Below are 20,836 nucleotides of genomic sequence, written 5' to 3'. Positions count from 1 at the left end.
ACATAAACGGTATTGTTAAGAATCATCCGCTTTTGTAATTGTTTAGATATTAGTCCATTCTAAGAACTCGGATACAAGAAAATTCACGGATGAATGCACACAGTTGCGTTCGAGAGAGAGAGAGAGAGAGAGAGAGAGAGAGAGAGAGAGAGAGAGAGAATATCGCTCCATTTCGGAACGTTCAATTCACCGCGCTTTGAATCGAAAGCCGTTAGGTGAAAAAAAAATGATATGCCAACCTCATTAAATCGATTCTCAGTTATTCTCTGCTGAAAAAAGGTCTCTCATACATGCAGACGAAGCGAGTTTTACATAGACGACGCGCTTAATTACAGCTCGCGACAAAGCGCTACAAAAAGGTAATCAAAAGTGCGTTTAATTAGTGCTAGCTGCCGCTGCCGTAGAAAAAGGAATTCTTCTTTCCATGCAGTAGCAGCAGTCGCAGTGATTGATGTATACATGCCTCGAATTTACGGGTATGTCGATTTTTTTGGTCTGATTTACGAGGCGCAAAGCTAGCCCGCAGCATCACATTGAAAAACTTAGCCGATTTATTGCTCACGCCATTATTTTCCGAAAAGAAAGCCTCACCTCGCCAATTATAGAGCGAGTTGGCTGCAATCGTGCGCGCGATATTACTTGCATACACGGACAATCGGCGTTTTGTGCCATCCATAAAGGCAAATTGAAATGTAAGAGCTTTTCAGGAAATCGATATTTCCGGCAGAAGACACACATGAGACGAGAGCAAGGAGCATCGGTGATGAGTCATCGAGTTTCTTTTCGCCAAGCTTTTCTCTCTATCTCACTCTCATACTACTCGTGAGCGAACCGTCAAATACATCAAGGTGGAACTTTTCCAAGCTCAAATCGACAATACGAACAGCAGCACCTTCTCCGAGTGAAATATTGAAGCGCGAGCATTGTCACCCTCAGCGCCGAGTGAGGGAGAGAGAGAGAGACAGCAGGTAAAGCTTTCAGCGGCCGAGGAGAAATGTGAGATTTTACGTGTTGACAATTCTGAAAGGTCTCGGAGAAAAATTTCTTTTATCGATTTGACATGGTAAGCGCCTGTAATTTGCTACCACACATTATCGGCCGCGCGCATTCCACATAAGAAATTTACTTGATATCGCAATAAAGCCGAGACGGCGTGCTGTATAATTCAGTTATAATCGGCAGGGATAAAGCCGCAATTAAGTCACAGCAGTGCAACAAGTCAGATTAGCTGGGAAAGAATGTACGTGTGCCAGGCAGCACCTGGTCATACTGAAATTATCCCGTTTTCACGAACAAAAGCCAACTGCTACACGGTCAGCATATCTTTCCCTCCGCCTCCCCTTCCTCCGCTAGAACGAAGAGGTAAGGGGAGGGGGATGATATACGTATACAGTGTGTTAGAAGGCCACGCGCCAGCCGCTGCTGCTGCTACCGACCGATCGATTCAAGCCTCCCGGCTTTGTCTACGCATCCTCTCTCCCCTTTCGCTAGCCCAGGCCTCCTTCTATTTTTTCATGTTGGAAATCAGTATAATTTACGTCATTGAGAGAATCAATCGAAATTTCTGGAATTGGAGTAATGCACTCGGAGAAATTGGCAAATTGCGTAAATGATGTTTTATAAAAGGGTTAGTTTATGATTATTGCGAAATTGTTGAACTTTCATCAAGCGATTCTAGGAAACTGTTTCAAACTGCTTTTAGATTTTACGGGAATTGGAATTTCGCTGAAATATATAACTTCTACATAAATAATTTGATTGATCACAAATAATTGTACATTTTGATGAAACGTTTGACAAGTGCAAAAATAGCCGCGTTGCCACCGATTTCAATGCTGAACGAAAGATGCTTCATTTGGAGATTGAACAATTTCACATTGTCGTACTTTTTCAGAGGCCGTTATTTTCATTAATGGCCTTGCTCGAGAACATGCATTCATCCAAATAAATCATAAAAACGGGAATTTAAACTTCTGATGTTAGCATATTTTAACTGTATAGTCTTCGAAAATTCAGCACTCAAAAGAATTTTTCAAATAAAATTACAAATAAAATGCCGTAACTTGAGACAAACAAAAATTAAAAGCGCGTATATAACGTGAAGAGAGGTACTCAAATAATTAAATCGAAACAATTAGTGACCCGACTCCTATTTTTACTCGGTTAATTGTTAACTTTCAATCTCTATCTCGCTTGTCTGGTCAATAAATATATATCTCTTCACTAGTTAGCAAAAGTGCATTCCTCACTCTCACTTTTCCCCTTGCTCGTCAAGCTACTGCCACTCACTACTGGCCACTTTTCCTTTCCTTCGTTTTACGAGCTGTTATTTACGCTTGCGCGGCAGTAGCTTCGTCGTCGTTGAAGAAATTTAATCGAGTGGCGTTTATAATGTTCGACAGACAAGCAGAATGTTTAATAAAGTGTGCAAAGTCGAGAGCTAATAGTAAAACAAGTTACTCTCAATGCAATCTTTCTTTTCCGCAACGTTTGCCTTTATTATCTGCGTTTAGATTCGATTTTTTTTCGTGATTGCATAATCAACAACTTATATTTTGTTTTATTAATCACACACCAAATTCTCTGATATATTTGCATCAAACGCCATTTTTTTCATTCACTATAGCCTTTTCAATACGTTAAAAGCGAATAAAATAAACGCAAGTGAGCCGAGAAAATGTTTCGTGAACGAGACGAGTTTCTTTTCTCTGTGCTCTGGCGGATATTAATTTTCCTTCTAAGAGCTACGTTGATTGAAGTTTTTCACGTTAATAATAATTACGATGGCTCTTGATTAAACGAAGTACTTGACTTTCAATTTGAAATAATGAAGAGCAGTGGGTATAAGTGTCTACTCATATGTTGACACGTATCACTTTGCCATTTTTAATTACTGACACAATTTTAACGAACTTCCCCCTTGCCATCCCTTCAATTTCATTAAATTTAGTCTAATTTACTGTTTCACGAACATGAGAACGCTTCAATTTTCTTTTCTTCCAGTAATACTCAGGGCAAAATCTCAAGGCTTTAATGGCAAGCGGACACGCGAGGGAAAACCGTTGCTATAGTGACACAGCCGCGAGGAAAAAATGACGGCAGAAAATCCCAAGAGGAATTAAACGTTTTTTTTATTTTCTTTACGCTTATTGATGCGCTATCTTCAGAGTATAAATTATTGGAGATTTGGTGTGCGCCAAGCATTGATTGAAAATTGAGTGACTTGCAATTTCATTAATTCGTACAATATTCGCATTCAAAGCTGAAGTTCAAAGTATAATTTATCAAACCAAGAAGAGGAGGGAGTGACACAACTTATTAGAAAATTTTTGATGATCGAAATTAGTCTACAATATTCATAGTGGATTAGTTCAACTGTGATTTATGTTTCGGATAGAAACATCATTAAAAATGTTATATTGTCATTTACAACGGTGATGATGTTTTATTATTAGACAGTCTAAGTTGTAAAGAAAGAATGAAGAATTCTTAAACTTTGTCTAATTTTCGGATACTGTAAATAAAAAAATAAACAAAGTAATAAACTTACATGAGGAAATTGGTACAATAAACGATGCTTCTCGTAAGATCCATGGGCACAACACTAAAATCGTATAAGAACAAACCGTCGAGTCTGAGTCCTACGCGCAACTGACTATTACACTTACGTGTACGGGCACAGCGGAGTACATAGAGGAGATGTCGATCCTGCGCCTCGTCTAGTTGGCGCAACATTGTATAGACGAGTAGGCGGTTTATTGTTGAAGCTTATTATAGAAACTCTCGTGTAACAGATACAAATAGTTCTGTTCTCGCCCCCCCCCCCCCCCCCACCTTTCATGAAAAAGCGTTATAAGGACGCGATGAGGAGAAAACGCAGATGTGCAAGGCAAACATATTTTTAATTTAAAAAATCTAATTACACACTTGCTGCAAAATATGAATTCTCTTAATCGTGAGAAACGATCAAACGATATCGCACTTTTTCACAGTCATTGTTCGCTACAAAGGGAAGTAACCTCCTTTCTTATCTTTTTTTTCTACGCAGTGTTTCGCGAAAATATTCCTCTTCTGTACCCTGGCATGATTCTTTTTTTCTTTTTTTTTTTGCGAGAGGACGGATGAAAGTCGACGGAAGCGCCTTTGAGATGCGATGCTCTAATGGCCACGGGCTATCACTCGCGCGAGGGTTTATGAGGATACGATGCGCACCGCTTTTTCTTTCTCTCTGAACTGGGAAATCAATGAACGAGCTTCTGAAGGGTGTATTCAGAGTTTTCAAAAAGTCAACGACGAGAGATAGATCGAGAGAGGGAGAGAGAGGGAGAGAGAATAGTTGCTGAAAAAGTGCTAAAGTGTGGAAAATACACTTTTATTCTATTCATAAACTATAGATTTTTGTAAAATTGCAAGCACCATGAGAATTTGATATTTGAATTTATATGAATTGTTCATATCAAATTACAGAATACGTAAAATTTCAATTTGATTTGCATCACAAGAAACCATATCAGATACCACATCGCATAATGTTCTGTAATTCGATCTTACCGCATTGTTAATATCAAGAAGTAATAGTAAAAGCTTTCAATACTGCCACTTGTAGAAAAGAGACCAATGTCTAGAAGCATCGTAAATCAAAAGAAAACAAAATCTTTGATTGCGCGCGTCCAGCCAACAGTAAAAATTCGTTGCTAATTACGTAGCTTTCAGAATGCTTTGCTCTCTCGTATACAGCCGCGGCAGGACTGACAGAAGAGCAACAGGTCCCGACACAGCCGCATACACGAGCAGCTCGAGTCCTTAGTAGCCTTGGATTGCGAGCACTTTTATACGCTCGGTTTCACGAATTCGCGAGGGTACGGCTTTCAATCCGCGCGCAGATGCACGCGCGCTTACACGTGTGCGCTTCACTCCTTTGGGAAATTTCCGGGATTAGCAGTTTAGTATATACGAGGGTCGTTTGAAAAGTCCGTGCAAAAATAAAAACTGCTTAATTTTTTTTAATAAATCTTTTTTATTTTTCAACATAGTCTCCTTTTAGGCTTATACGCTTCATCCAACGCTGCTCTAGTTTGTTAATCCCTTCCAAATAATAGGATTTGTCCAAGTCTGTAAAATAGTCATTCGTTTCTGCAATCACCTCCTCGTTTGAATAAAATCTTTTCACCGCCAGCCATTTTTTCATATTAGGGAACAAATAGTAGTCCGACGGAGCCAAGTCTGGAGAATAGGGGGGATGTGAAACGAGTTGGAACTGTATCTCCATCAGCTTTGCGGCCACAACTGCTGAGGCGTGAGCTCGCGCATTGTCGTGGTGGAAGAGGACTTTTTTGTGGGCCAATCGTGGACGTTTCTCTAGCAACTCGGTTTTCAAACGATCCAATAACGATGAATAATATTCGCCTGTAATGGTTTTACCCTTTTCCAGATAGTCGATGAAGATTATTCCTTGAGAATCCCAAAAGACAGTCGCCATAACCTTCCCGGCCGAAGGAATTGTCTTCGCTTTTTTCGGAGCAGATTTCCCCTTGGTAACCCATTGTTTAGACTGTTCTTTGGTCTCAGGAGTGTAGTGATGTATCTATGTTTCATCTACAGTGATGAAACGACGCTTAAAGTCTTGCGGATTTGCTGGAACAGCTGAAAACCATTCTTGCAACACTTCACACGATCTCGTTTTTGGTCAATCGTGAGCAATCGCGGCACCCATATAACGGATAGCTTTTTCATGTCCAAATGTTGGTGCAAAATATTATGTACCCGTTTGCTCGAGATGCCTACAGTACTAGCAATCTCACGCACCTTCACTCTTCTGTCAGCCATCACCATATCATGGATTTTATCAATGATTTCTGAAGTGGTAACCTCAACAGGGCGTCCAGAACGTTCAGCGTCTTTTGTGCTACTCTTTTGTGGCCACTCCGAAAATTTTGAAACCACTTATAAACCATTCTAATCGAAGGTGCACAATCACCATAATATTTATCAAGCTTCTGTTTAATCTCCTGAGGCGTTTTGCCTTTGAAAAAGTAATGTTTAATCAATACACGAAATTCTTTTTCGTCCATTTTTTTACAACCACTTGATTTCTTTGATTGAAACGAATGTAAAACGCAAAGTAATTGGCCGATCTGGCTGAAACTTGGTGTATGCTCTTCCAAGATATGCCACTAACTGAAAATAACTTTGATACGCACTAGTAGCGCCATCTCTCTGACTTTACACGGACTTTTCAAACGACCCTCGTACTCCGACCATCGCAAGATTCATACTACTTATCTGACCTTACGCGCCACGTGAAATCATTGATGATTTGTTACGTTACACCTGAAATCCTAAACCAAGGGAACATTTGACAGCACGCTGCGGTAGCGCATATTGAACTTTCAAGGAATTAAATTAAATTTTTCATCGAGAAACATGGAAGAAAGAACGTCTTCTCTTAAACAAAGTAGCAATGACGCGGACGCTTCATTTACATCGAAATAACCTGTTGCCTCGTGCGCGATAGCCTTGTTTTTTTTCTTATCATCTAGGAGGATGCATCTGCATATTCATAGCGACAAGGAACAATTAGAAATTGAATTGCTCGAATACGCAACGCTTACTCTATAAGCGCCGATTAGGTACAACGGGACTAGTGTGTCGAGGCTGTTTCGGAGCGGACGCTAATTTTATTAACTATTATAGGCTTTGTTGCCATATTTCATTTTTTTCATAAGGCTCTTAATTAAAAATAATATGATTTATAGATATATTTCATTGACTTGCATGAAAAGACAATTATCCTTGCCAATTAGTCGGCGTACACTTTGTGCTTCGCTTCGTTTGCGGATAGCAATTTCGGTACTACCACTGTAGTTTTGTGCATTCTCGGGATACGCATTGATCAATAGTATGAGATAAACTAGGTAATACTAAATGTGTTGTTAATGTAGTTAAGAAATTCATGAATATTCGATTAATCGCGTGAGACAATCTTCGATTATATCGTCAATCTTACAAGTGTCAAACAAAATTTTTTCGCAATGTTGCAGTAATGTTCAATCTTCTATCTAGGCTTATCTACGCGCTCACAAATAAAAACACTCAGAATAGCTAGTGCGCGCAAAAATATCATCGTACTTCAAGCCGCAAAACTTTTTGTGGCATAATTCGTGGAGATAATTCGCATAAAAGAACGTTCATTGTTGTAATGAAACGTCCCTGCTGCTGCCGCGGATTCCATAACATGATTATAAGTTTTAATGGAATTCTAGCTAATGAGTTGGGTGGACTATTAAACGCAAAGAGGAGTCTACATTTTCTCCACTGCGCGAAATTTTCGCGAAGCCAGCGGTGAATGAAATCTCTTGTCTATTCTCTCTTGCACGCCGGATGCTTTTAACCAAATCGATTCGATCATTTTCACACGCGGAGGAAACAAAATGTAGGTCGGATGGAGGAGATCGGATCACTCTTGGTTCGGTCCATTATTTGCAGGCTATAAACACTGTTTTCTGTTTTCGGATTAACTTCGCTCTGATCTATTGCTGAAATTGATAATATTTTGAGACGTAATACCAGAAAACTTGTTCTGTCCATTTTGCTTATTCAATTTGCTTCGTTCTCCGAAATCATCGTTCACTTTTATTTTATTCGTATCGTTCGCGTCTCAATTTTTCGGTATAAAAGTTAAAATTAGTAACTTCATACATGCTGCGTCACTCGTGAAAAACCTATGAATTTTTATTTCTCTTCTCGCTGACAGTTCAATTTTCAATCACGGCATTTCCAATTAAACTAACAGCTTGCACATGTGCAGATGGTGTACTACTGGTTATCGATTACACAACGTATTGATTATATTCACACTTATAAATAGAGATTTGATTAAATCGACGATATATGTACATTTAAAGAACGTGCGAGGATTTATGGATGTGCATGCGTCTACAGCCAATCTGATAGCTTTTTGGCAGCTGACTAATTTTGATGTGGATTAATGTGCATTATATTACGGTAATAACAATACCATGCACTTTGCAATGTCACTCTTCAGGAGTTGCATGGTATTTATTAAAAAAACAAAAATTTTATTTTGAGTTATAAAGTTTCGAAGACTTTTATAATATCAAACAATCGGTGCTTAAAAATCTTAGCGCCGTCGTAAAAACTTCGAGTACGGACTAGAATAATTGATTCTCCCTTGGACATATTGATAATACGAAACTCTATCATAGGTTTGAATTGTAACAAAAGGAGCACTCATTAGCAAATGAGATACACGAGTCCACTCAGTAAAGTTTTAATGTTCATGAAGACAATGAACAAACTAGAAATCGTAATAAAACCGCAAACGTTCGAAACAAAATAAAATCACCAGAAAAAAAGGAGAACCAAGTCTGAACATAATTCGACCACGTACGATACTTGTTTTTGTTGTTACCTTGACTGACATTTTTACTCCTCGTAAAATTCGGCCAATGTATACGTGAAAATATCCATGCCTACAAGCTTTACATTGATGCGTGAATGGTTTTCCTTCTTTCTAGCTTTCTCGGTGGGAGTTGAAAAAGTTTTTGCAACGTAGTTTGCGATATCTGACAGATGCGAAGAAATCCAATAAATTAATGCGACTTATTGGAATTGCGATTTTCTAATAGACTTTCCCACTTTAGCAAGAATGAACGATTTATTTTTGTAGTAAACGCGAGCTCTCGACACTCGGAGTAGTATTGGATTCTCATCAATCGATCACATTTAAAATGTATTGTGTTATATTTCTTATAGTTAATGATGGAATATACTACTAATGGATATACGAATTCGTAGTCCGCAGGAACGATGAAAGTTTTCTTTTGTATCGTTGAGCAGAAATAGAAATAATGTTCTTTTATATCATCATATCGTCGCGCAGTCTGATGTGAAACATGAAAAGTTATAATAAAACTTTGCCTTTTTTTCGAGAACAAAAGTATGGCTATATGCGCTCCACTTGATAGTTTTACTTCAATTAATCTACATTTGCAAGCTCATTGATTTTTTTTATAAAACAAAGACGGGCCGATTTTTAGTACAGAACTTTCACAACTGCCAGTAGCTGGTATACACGCGCCTACATGCGCATACAAAAGCAGCATCATTTATATTTAATTTTCGAAACTCCAGAAGCAAATTATGAAACGAGCGTTTTGCTTTGCATATCAATTTCAATTTCCGAGCTAGTGATAGCGAGCATTTATCAAAATGCAAAAACATTCTTGAACGTAATAAACTATCGAGTACTTCGCGACTGAACTGCATTATTTTTATGCTACACATGTTTAATATAATGCAGTGTCAATTTTATCCAAGACTTTTTCCCTCCATTTTTAATTAAGAGACGGTTGGAATATTCACGAAAAATAGCTTATATTATTAAAATTCACGGTACTGTTAAAATCATCCGCGAAATTTTTCTTTCTTTTCCAGTAAGAGAAAGTGGCAAAAACCAGATTTTTAATTCTAAACAAGCTACCAATCTTTCTAATAATTGCTCGAACCTTTCTAACATTTATTTATCTTGATTATTTAAATAAAATTTCTTAGAAGTTATTTTATCCATTTTGTACACTCTCTTGTCAGTACTAAAACTTTTAAATTCATTTTTTCAATTCCCTTCAAAAACTCGCTAAAATTCCCTGATAATATTTTACAAATTTCATCTTATACAACCTGAGAAAAAAATTCAGTAGTTACAAAATCCGTATGAGTCCTTTCTCCACTTTCTGCAAACAATATCACTCGGCAAACAGTTTACATGTACCACACGCTAATTAATACGCAATTCGCACAGAAAACTCCATAAAAAAAGTCAATCCATCATACAGTGGCGATAGAAACTAATTAAACCTCATTAGCAGTAGAACCCATGCCTTAATCGATCTTCCAGCCTATCACCATTGTGATAATCGCTTAACCACCGATGTGCAACAGCAGTAGTAGTCCAAAGCATTTACATGCACTTACAGCACAGACAAACCGAACAACTTTTCAAAAAGATGCTCTCTACGAACGTATAAAACGTCCTGTTACGCGTCTGACCCGAGCGGAGTCGCGCTACTGACTGAGATATCTGGCCGGCGCTCCCTTCCCACCACCAGCTCTCTATCTGTCTCTCTCTCTCTCTCTCTCTCTCTCACTGTGTGTTTCGTTCGCGCGCACGTGTGCGTCTCACTGGCTTTGCTTCTCACGTATACGCGACGCCATCTTGAAAAAGCTCTCTCCCCAGCCTCCAAAGAACGCTGAGCAATCGCCGGCGTTCATCACCTGAACTCCGATAATCGTCTAAGCTGCAGCTTACTTTATTGATAACACACCTCGCTCTGTGTGCGTATGAATCACTTTTCTTAAAGATTTTCTTTTTTGAGGTAAGGTTGACGATTGATTGTCAAGAAAGTTTTTGGCAAATAATTCGATTAGACTCATTATCTGCAACTTAAAGCTTTTTTCGATGACTTTTTTCTGTGTTTCACTTTTCTTTCTTCTCGTGATTAATGAAGGACCATTGATGTGTATCGTTATCGTAATGAATAAAGAGAAATATATTGCAAGGAAATCGATAAAAAATTTAAAGAATAAAATGCACAGTATTTCCTAGCGACGTGTTACTTTATTCAACGTTGATTAAAAACTAAAAATACGCCGAACCTCGAGAAAGGGTTTTCTAATATAATGCCTAATTTTAATCAAGCGCATTAGAAAATGCAAATTAAACTAAGGTCGCGTAAATAGTTTTTTGATATATATCTGGATTACAGTTTTAATAAACTGAGCTTACTGCGAAAATTTTTGGCTGTTAGGAAACTATCGACAATTACGACAATCGTGAATTTAATGACGTCGCGATAGTTGTGTCGTTAAATTCCCTCTCTTGTTGTTGACGGTGTAATCGAAATGAATTGTAAGTCGGCACGAATTTCGAACATGATCAGCGCCTCAGTTTTCCGTTAGTGCACATAATTTACAAAAAAAAAATAAGTACACGCGCATGCCTACGGTTCATAAATCACTCAATTACGAAAGACGAATAAATCATCTTTTCGAAATTAGATGAAAACAACAACCGTGTAAATGAGAGTCTGCAGCCCACCCGCAGCCATCAAATCTCATATCTCGTTTAAAATAACGCCTTGAAAAACCTGGAGAGAGGATGTGTGTATAGTGAATTATTTAAAAGACTGCACGCGAGCGCGAACAGTTCTAATTTTCGCGCTTATTTGCTTACCGTGTGCATCGCTGCTCTCTCGTGTACTTTTCATATTATTTACGGACCACACGCGCATAAATCGTGTACACCAAAGGCGTCGTAAGTAATGACAAGGTGGTGTCGTTTCCCTTTAGCATAATAGTGAATTTTTTTCTGCGGAGAAGGCGTCAGATGACTTTTGGTTACAGTTGTTGATGGTTCGAGATTCATTGTAATTACGTTACATTCCACTGAGAGAGAGAGAGAGAGGGAGAGAGAGAGAGAGTGAGTGAATGAGGTCATTAATTTTAAAGAGAAATTTCGTCATAGCTCTCTTCCGACATATACTCTTCAGACTAAAAATTTCTGAAATTACTCTAGACTAAAATTATGGAGCTGAGAATCTTTATCGTTCTTGATAAGACGAATGAATTTTTGTTACCATGTAATTCGAATTTTCTCTATACGACAATCTTATGTTAACATTTTTATGCTATTTGCTATTGCTCAATGACATCAAAGAAATACAATTTTTGTTGTGATATTGGTTTGAGAAATTTTACTTCTACATACATAAATCTTGATCATTTTACGTTCAATTTTTTTTCTGAAAGTAAAACGGTGTTTGCCAACTTTCTATTAATCCAATTAAGCAAAAAAAAGATAATGTATTGAGAAAGTTAAAACGCCGAATACTTGGAGTAATCAAGTTTATTTTTCGATTTTACTACTCTAATTAATATTTTATTGCACTTGAAATCCTTCCAAAGTGTGTTTTCTCGAAAACTATGGAGAGGGCTGCATATTTCATGCGAGAATATCACAAAGAATATAAGGACTCTAAAAAATAATAGCCCCTTTTGTCGCACCATCATACCTTCATTTTTTAAATAATTTTTACAGATCATTAATTTACAATAATTTAATCTCGACCATTATATTCGCGCAAACCATTCAAATTATATGACTATAAATAAAGATAAAAGGGGTATAGTCGAGAAGGGAGAGATTGAGAGATTAAGGATATTTTTTCTTCTTATCGAGGGTTTACTTTTTAAATCAATCAAGATTGAATGCCCGTTGCGTGTCGCGGCTTATTTTTGAGGGTCAGTAAACAAAATTTTTTTCCTCCGTCGCGTTGCCACATAGCTATATGAATATAGTTCATGACTACTAGGTAAACAGTAACAGTCGAGGAAATTTTAATAAGCCGTGATTGATAGCGATAATAATGAGGAGCCAGTTGTTCATAATAAGTTGATTGTTTTGAAATCTGCACACTCGAAAAAAGTTCTACACATAAATTGAACTCCGCTAGTTGTTACGTAACAGGATGAATACATCTGAAGAGATATCAACAAGTAAAAACATCGATATGGTATTGCAAAACTCAGAAATATTACCAGAGATTTATTATTGAATCTCGAAAATGTAATAATAGTACGGACCCACTAGTTTTCGATTAGATATCCCATGAAAATATGGGTACATTATATTACATCGCCTGAAATCTAGTGATATGATATAATATATTATGTTGATGATACAACAAGTTATATACGTACAGACACTATGTATTTGCAGTATTTATACTACATTGCAATGCTTTCCTGAAGTAGAAAAATGCGGCTACAATCAGATGTGAATTGAAAATTAAACATTAATTAGGAAAATTAATATTTTTCCTTTTCTATGCTCATTTGTAACGCGAACATAAGAAAGAGTTGAATTTTATGTCATAATATAATGTAAAGTAGTTTTATGTTGTATTATCTGGAATAGTGATCGATTTAATATCGTGTTTTAAATTTTCGTATCTATGCCGACATCCGTGCTGACTTTTCCAATTTATCCGATTTTCTCTCTCTACCACTGATCCATAGCTAGCTATTTTCTTTATAAATTTCTCTATTTTATTTCATTGCTTCGACTTGAGAACAGAATATTTTTTTTGTCTAAACATACTTAAATTTATTTTCTTACTTATTAAAGTAATTATAATATATAGTCAAAAATAGAGTTACAAATATTTTTTTTAATGCTCTGTTTAATATAAACAGAAGTGAGGAAAAATGTTATTTGCATTACGATGAAACGTTCAATTTTCAAGAAAATAATATAAGTGTATATTTATCGTGTGCTATTTAAAAGTATATGTAATTAAAACATATGCCTTTATCATGTACAAAAAAAAATGAAAAATGATAGAAGATAACGGCTGGTATTAAAAACAGTAAATCACCAGACAAATAAATTTTAGTAGAATAAATAGTGGTTAAACATGATAAATGTCACTGCACTATGTAAGGAAATAAAGAGAATTATGTATGCAGTTTGATGTAGAAAGCCAAACTCCTTGGAAATTGGAAAATTACAACGGCATAGACGACGCAGCGATCGAGAGAAGTGACTATATGCAGGTATTATTTTCCCGTTAGCCGCATATCGTAATAACCGACGCATTAATCTGTGTCGAGAGGCTAGAACGTTGGTTAATCAGCAAGATTCATCGACATTGCATGTCGTTGCTAGTCAGAAAAAGGAAAAATAAACCAGTGATGTCGTTGGCTCGAAAATGAAAATTCATGTTAAAGATAACAGGCGCATGTGTATCCGGTTGAAAAATTTACGAGAGAAAAAGTCGAATGTTTTTTAATGAGGTTTTACGCTGCTGAAAAAACCTGACATGCAGTATTAGAAAAAGCTAGACATTTTTATTTCTTTTAATTACCAGAGAGTAACAAATTTTCATTTTTAGCAAGTAATTTTTTTCTGTACAAAAGTGTGGATGCAGAAAAAGCTCGACAAAAAATTTTCTGCATGAGTTGATACAGGGCAGCATGCGAATTCAGCATTTTATACAACGACGTAAATTCCCGAAGCCATGTACAAGTCATCAGCGCGTACACACGAATAACCCTTCGAAAAAATTTACATTCAAACAACGAGAAAAAAAAGAACTAACGAAATCACAGTCCAGCCTTTAATCGAGCCATACGTATTTGAAAGAAAACGAAGCGTAGTTGTGCTTGCAGCCGATTCCAATTTAAAGCCCATTGAGAGCGCCTCGAAAGCCATTCTTGTTTGCTGCACGTAAAAAAAGAGAGAAACGTAATTAAACGAGAGAGTGAGGATGAGAGAATAAAAAACGATAGAAAAAGGAAAAAATGCAAGTACGATCAATGATCGGTCGCGCGATTGCGACGACTACAATGCGACACAAGGGAATCTGTGCTCGTCTTTGCCTTTTCATTTCCAAATGCCAGGGCTTCTCGAGGCAGGCAAGAGAGAGAGGGAGAGAGAGAGAGAGAGAGTTATCTGGGTCGCCGTGGAGTACTTCGCGAAAAAATTTCAAACGCATCGGAAGTCGTTCTACCCGTTCTCGCCCTCCACTTGTTTAACCCTCTTTCAAAACCACGTGTCGACACAGTAGTTCGTACTTTATACTGCTCTTTCAGTTCTAGCAGGCATAGAAATGCATTCTTACCATTCTGTGAACTTTTGTTTCTCGTTTTCTTTGAAAATACATAATATAATATATGCCATGAATTATCAAGCAATATATAGATTATGCAGAGCAAGCATGCATGAAATTATAATTAAAATGAGCACGATAATGAGCCGTGATTTTCACTTGATAAGAATAAGTTTACAGATAATTAAGAAATTTACATTTAGTATATATACGCAGTAATAGACGCAAGTAAAGTGCAAAATTTATTCAGGTGAACTTTTTATCAAATTTTTTTTACTGAACGAAGAATATGAGTGAAAGTCAAAAATAAAAACCCAAGTGCTAAACCTAATTGTATATACAATAATCCGTATTATTATTTCTGGTATTTTACGATATTAGCTCATTAAATTTTCTCATTTCTAAAGAATACACGAAAAAGTTTTAGAGTGGTGGAGAGCAATAAACGTACGACATTTTTCTCACGTTTTCCATGTGGCAATTTTCCTCTCAATTTTATTTTATACGAGGGGTAAAATCTTTCCCGCCGGACGTGCCAGTTGTAGGCTTTTATGTTTGAAATTCAAAAAGGCTACGGAGCATAAAACACGTGGAAAAAGTAGGTGTGATCAAAATTTGGATTCGCGTTCACAACAAGATTGAAAAAGTTTCTGCTATTCTTAAAGCTTGCTGAAAAATGTAAAAGTAACATGTTCTTTCGGTGAATAAATAGAGAAGAAGATGGAAATAAAAACACAGACGAATGCATTATTAGTGTTTTAAAAATTAATATAAAATCATTACTGTAAATATTATAAAATCGACTGTATTCATTAAAGTATCTTTAGTTAATAAATAAATAGCTAAATTCTAAACGCTCATTGAACCGTCTATCATTAAAATATTTTTCACAGTGAGGTGAGAAGCAAAAATGTATGCTTCATGTACGGCTAGGTAAATATTGGAAAGCAATACGAAATCATAAGTCTGTATACAGTAATAACTTCAAAGAACTTATGTATTCAGTACATGTATCAATACACAGTAGTCAAGTTTAACTTCCGTCAGACATGGCATCTATTTATAATTTTCTTTAATGTGTCCGACTAAGCAACCATCGGAATAATACATGGGCATTCGAGCTATCATTAGTGTACAAAAGAAAGGAAGCGGAAATAAAATCCATTCGTATCCAAGCAACAAAGAAATAAATATAGGAAGGCAATGAAGTACTGTGAAAAAGTCAATAAAACGCGGCTGAAATGACAAAATCTTCAAGAACTTGTTAATCACTTGTCCGTCGATACAAAACGAATAATCCCCGAGAGTATGTATCGGATTTAGAAACCGAAAAGTGTAGCAGCGAGCGAGCAAGCGACGGTTCAATAAGATTCTCTGAAGATGCTCGCATGCTCACAGAGAGAAAGAGAGAGAGAGAGAGAGAGAGAGAGAGAAAGAGAGAGAGAGAAAGAGAGAGAGAGAAGAACAGGACAAAAAGGAATTCTCAAAAGTCCTCTAAAGCTCTTCGCGGGCACCAAGCGCGCGGGAATTCATCTCGCGAGCTTGCGGCGCAGCAAGACATCGCAAAGAATACGTCAATACTCGCGGCACAACGATGAAACGGAAGTCCTCGACTTTATCATTCAGCAGAGGTGACTTACCGACTGTGAGTTACTTTGCCAACCGAGCGATAAGTAGGGAGCTTTTTGCCTTGTTGTCGGAAACTTATGCAAGCTCTTAGTCCAAGCTCATCTCTACCGCAGCGACTATTTTTGAAGTTTGATCGAAACTTTCAGCACGTTTGTTTGTCAGACCAGTTTCGATATCAATATGAATCTCGTTACCAATGCTTATTTTATATTCGTTTTGTTTGATCAGACATTCTTTCTCTATCAATTTCTCTGTATCACTTACATTAGTTGATGACACTTTCATTTACGCAAATTACTGCGTCTTATTTTTTTCATCCGAGACCCTCGATTGCTTTGCATTTATTTCAACCTTATGTCGCTGCGGATGAATGTGATCTGCTTGTTAACGGACTCCGGTACGTAAACATTGTGAAAAGGCCAAAAATGACCTTGATTTTAATGTCAAATTGACTCCAGGGAGCTCGGGCAAGGTGCCAAAAAATTGAGGTTAGATTTCCTGCTATTTTAATTTTTTCTTTTTTTATGCTTTATATGAAAAGCTATTTGGGAAATGTATACTGATATTAGCCTCCATTTGAGGCCAATAATGCGAAAAGCCAACGCTTTTCTACGCGCTTAGAAGTAATATTCGCGCACTTACGGACACTCATTGTAAACTTCATGTGTGTGTATGTGTATGTGTGTGTGCGCGCGCGCGCGCGCGCGCGTGTGTGTGTGTGTGTGTGTGTGTGTGTGTGTGTGTGTGTGTGTGTGTGCGTCCGTCCTTCATACATTTCCACAATATTAACACTTGTAATTTTTGTATGTAAAAACTGTATTCGAAGTACTTATCATTATGTATTTATTATTCGCAGTCATATAGTGTTGCAGTTGAAATATCAATGAAAAAAATAGAAAATAGTAACGTGCCAGTATATTGTTTTAAACACGGACAAAAATAAATTCATGGTAAATCCTTGTGCAAATTTTAAATATATATATATATATATACATAATGTGAGAGAAAATAAAATGTAATGCTTGAATGCAACATGAAGCATGTCGTGTAGAAAATTGCCACTCTTATAGAACAGTGCTTGCTCTCATTCAATTTCATTGAATAAGTAAAGAGAGTAAAAGTCTCATTGTTCACTTGAAGAAAACCTCAAACAGAGAGTCGAGGTCTGAGCGAAGAGTTGGGTAGCTGCTTCGCCGATTCTTGTCAGACACAATGAGAACTTTTATACATCATAGTCACGTGCATTTCATAGATAATATATAGATTTAATGCACTAATACTTGATTGCTAGCCAAAAGAGACTTTTCTCTAAAAAAAATTTCAGCAATTATGTATAAGACTTGATGGTCGATACTTAACTCGCTTTCTCCTTGAGTATTTTGACGTGAGTGATTTCTGCAATGTCAATTTTTAATATATCATTATATATATATAAACATAAGCATTTAATTTTTAGGATGAATGGTGGTATTGAAGCAATGACTTGACAAGAATAATAATGATTAACTTGTACAGACAAAAAACGAATTTGCTTGGCAAGCAATGTATTCACACAAAAAGAAAGTGAAAGCTTATGTATTTACAAATGGTTTGTATGGAGCCTTGATCCAAAACCATTCAAAAATCAATGTTTTCACTTTAGTAGTATGAATTCTGAGAATAAGAAAAAAATTCTATAATTCCTATTCGATCTTGACAGCAAATTGAATATCCGTCTAGACGGAAATACAATGTCCCATCCCCTAAACTGTATCTTAACCTTACACAAATTATTTTTCCAATTCTCTATCGAAGAATTCTTGAATAGTTTTGATTATTAGCTCATATTGGTGATCTAATCTCCCAAAAAAACATCACGCCATCGCAATCGATCCTCCTCTTTTAAGGAAGAAGAGTTTAAACGTCTATATATTTTATCTTCTTGGTGCATAATGATTGATGCAATTATAGCCTCAGGGAAGAGATTTTGATGCTCTTTATGATTTTTTTTCTCTTTCTTTGCCTTTCACACGGCACACGGCATGCGTCATTCAAGTGCATTAATGAGGATTCGCCGGGCGCTACTAACTTCAAGTAGACTTGCATATGTGTTATGTTTTTTAAGTGCACATTCAATTTGAGAATAAAATATGTACTTTGGAAATATAATTTCCGCAGTGCTAGAATTGGTGCGAATAAAATTTTACTACATAAATTGAAAAAGGTGATTTATATTTTAAAATAATAATATCTCTTTTTGGGCGAGATATATAAAGCAGAAGGAAGAACTGTGCGAACATGAAATTTGAGATCTTGTGAGAAAACTTATGTAAGCCATAACGACGTTTCATATAGCATGTGTGTTATATATATCTATATATCCGTAAGGTGTCTGGCTGTACACGTATATTTCTACTTTGCGAGCTAGAAATACATACATACGCGCGCGCATAGATGTACAACCTACGCTATTAAACTCACGGGAATTTTCTCGCATCTAATAGGTCAATGTGAAGAGTACTTATTATTAATTTTTACCATGAATTATTTATCACTTTCGAAGTCAACCTGACTATAGAGTGCAATTAGATACTATTGATCTGATTTGCTCTTAACATTATGTGTGTATATATACATATGTTACGCCGAGCGATAAGCTTGTTATTTGATAAATTCTCAAACCGATTTTACGATTCTTAAACTTTTTAAGCTTTAACAATTGGAATTTCGGAAAAGGCGAAAATATACATCAAGATTTATAATCAATGCAAGTATGTACTACTTATTTATCAGAATTCACAAATAAATGAAATCTACATAAATTATTTGTAATTCTATGTCGAAAGCTAAAAGTGAAGTTTATTATATCACGTAACTGTAGTAAGACCTTAAATGTTAAAATCAAGTACTATTAAAAAATATAGAAACAAGTGCTATGATTTTGTTTGTTGTACGTTACAAGTTAAAAATATTTTTTTGACAGAATATCTTGAAAAATATTGCACTGAATGCTTTTCAATTTGAAAAAGCTGCAGCTTAACTTATTGTTTCTTTTGTACATTCAAATTTTTCACGCAAAAAGTATTAAAAGTAAAAAAACAACAGCCAATATCGGTTCCGGGGAGACAAAGCATTGAAAATAATCTTTCAAAAATGTAACTTCCTCGAAAAGCTAATTTAAGCGGGATTATTTACGCATAAATTTTTGCTAAAATTTAGTTTCCATTTCATATTCGCATATATGTAATGGAACCTTTCACTTTGGCCACAACTATAACAATGTAATTTTAATGTTTATACGTGCGAGGGTGTACCACGGTGAGTCATAATTCCAGAGTAGAAAGAAGACACTTTTTTCACGTGGACGCAGTGCATAAAAAAGGAATCATTATTCAGTGCATTCGGAATGAATTGCTATTATTTTTCTAAATGATACATTCTTGTGAAAGAGAGAGAGAGAGAGAGAAAGAGAGAGAGAGAGAGAGAGAGAGAGAGAGAGAGAGAGAGAGAAGATTGTTGCATACTAATCGCTATTTCACCGAAATTCGAAATGTGGGAAAATATCGATTTTAGCATAGTGAAGTTTGGTAGAAATTTCGACTATTCTGATATTTCAGTGGATGTTTTGCATCGTGCCAATGATGCATGCACATGTTCAGCTTATGCTGTTCAAAGCTCATGCCTCTGTTCATATATAGCGCTAGATAACTCAAAAAAACAATTTTTTTCTTTTAGCTTATTTAATTTTCTACTTTTTTAAAGGTAACATGAGATGCTCGAGTGATAATTTATGAATTTTGAAGTTCACATTTACAATGTACTCAAAACATGAATTGCTTCCGAACTGAATATTGATTGCAGCATATTTTCTAGATTATGTTTTAATCCAGGAAAGCACTTTTTAAAATCAAGCCACTTTTCCAGGGCCCAAATTTGTCATAAAAATCTTTGTAGGAACCTTTATATAGCCTTGCACTCGAGCAATACGTGCACCTGCGAGAGTATAAGAACATTCCCTCAAGTTTTATGAAACTACATAAGAATCGATTTAATGAGCATTCTCTTTCACAACAGATCACTTTGACAAGTGGAAGAAAAAATTTTTTATCAACAAAAAAGTATTATCTTACATCCTCTTGAATCCATTTCAATTTCTCCAATTCAAATGTAATTTCATTCGTATTTTGTTATTTTGTTATATTTAAATGACTCAGTTTTAATCTAAGAAAAATAGTATAAGAAGAAAATTCTTGGTAAATTAAAGCTCGTTCATGAAGCCATTCTCAGGCTAAAAGTTTTCCGACGCCTTGGCAATGTATAGGAGCGGTGCGCATATCTGAATCATATCATCAGAGGGTGATTTTCCGGTGTATCATTTTGGAATCGAATTCTCAAAAAAAAGACATTTTTTTCAATATCTTCGCTTTACATTTGAATAGCTCCGAGTCGTTGCTCAAGCGTCGGGAATCTCTCGCCTCTCTTTTTTTCATTCTTGGTCGGTGCACTTGTGCCTCTCTAAGGACTTTATTGAACATACGTGT

General features: G+C 36.2%; 1 protein-coding gene across 10 annotated transcripts in view; it reads right to left on the bottom strand.

Moving 5' to 3' along the window:
• The window catches only part of LOC131670674 (synaptotagmin-7), a 154,004-nt gene that overhangs the window by 24,673 nt on the left and 108,495 nt on the right, over positions 1-20,836 (bottom strand). For 2 of the 10 annotated variants that reach the window (XM_058946462.1, XM_058946465.1), the window contains one exon: positions 17,676-17,711. The exons of 5 other annotated variants lie outside the window; for them this stretch is intronic. In XM_058946462.1, coding sequence (XP_058802445.1) covers positions 17,676-17,711 — 36 coding nt within the window. Of the gene's footprint in view, positions 1-9,852; positions 10,073-17,675; positions 17,712-20,836 lie in introns of those variants that run through there. 3 more of the 10 variants (XM_058946464.1, XM_058946466.1, XM_058946468.1) reach the window with 2 other exon arrangements.

This window comes from Phymastichus coffea, unplaced genomic scaffold (genome assembly GCF_024137745.1).
Source record: "Phymastichus coffea isolate CEN01 unplaced genomic scaffold, Cenicafe_Pcof_1.1 PCOF00113, whole genome shotgun sequence".
Taxonomy (NCBI): domain Eukaryota; kingdom Metazoa; phylum Arthropoda; class Insecta; order Hymenoptera; family Eulophidae; genus Phymastichus; species Phymastichus coffea.
Note: the sequence above shows the minus strand (reverse complement) of the source record. Positions and strands in the feature narration are given on the sequence as shown.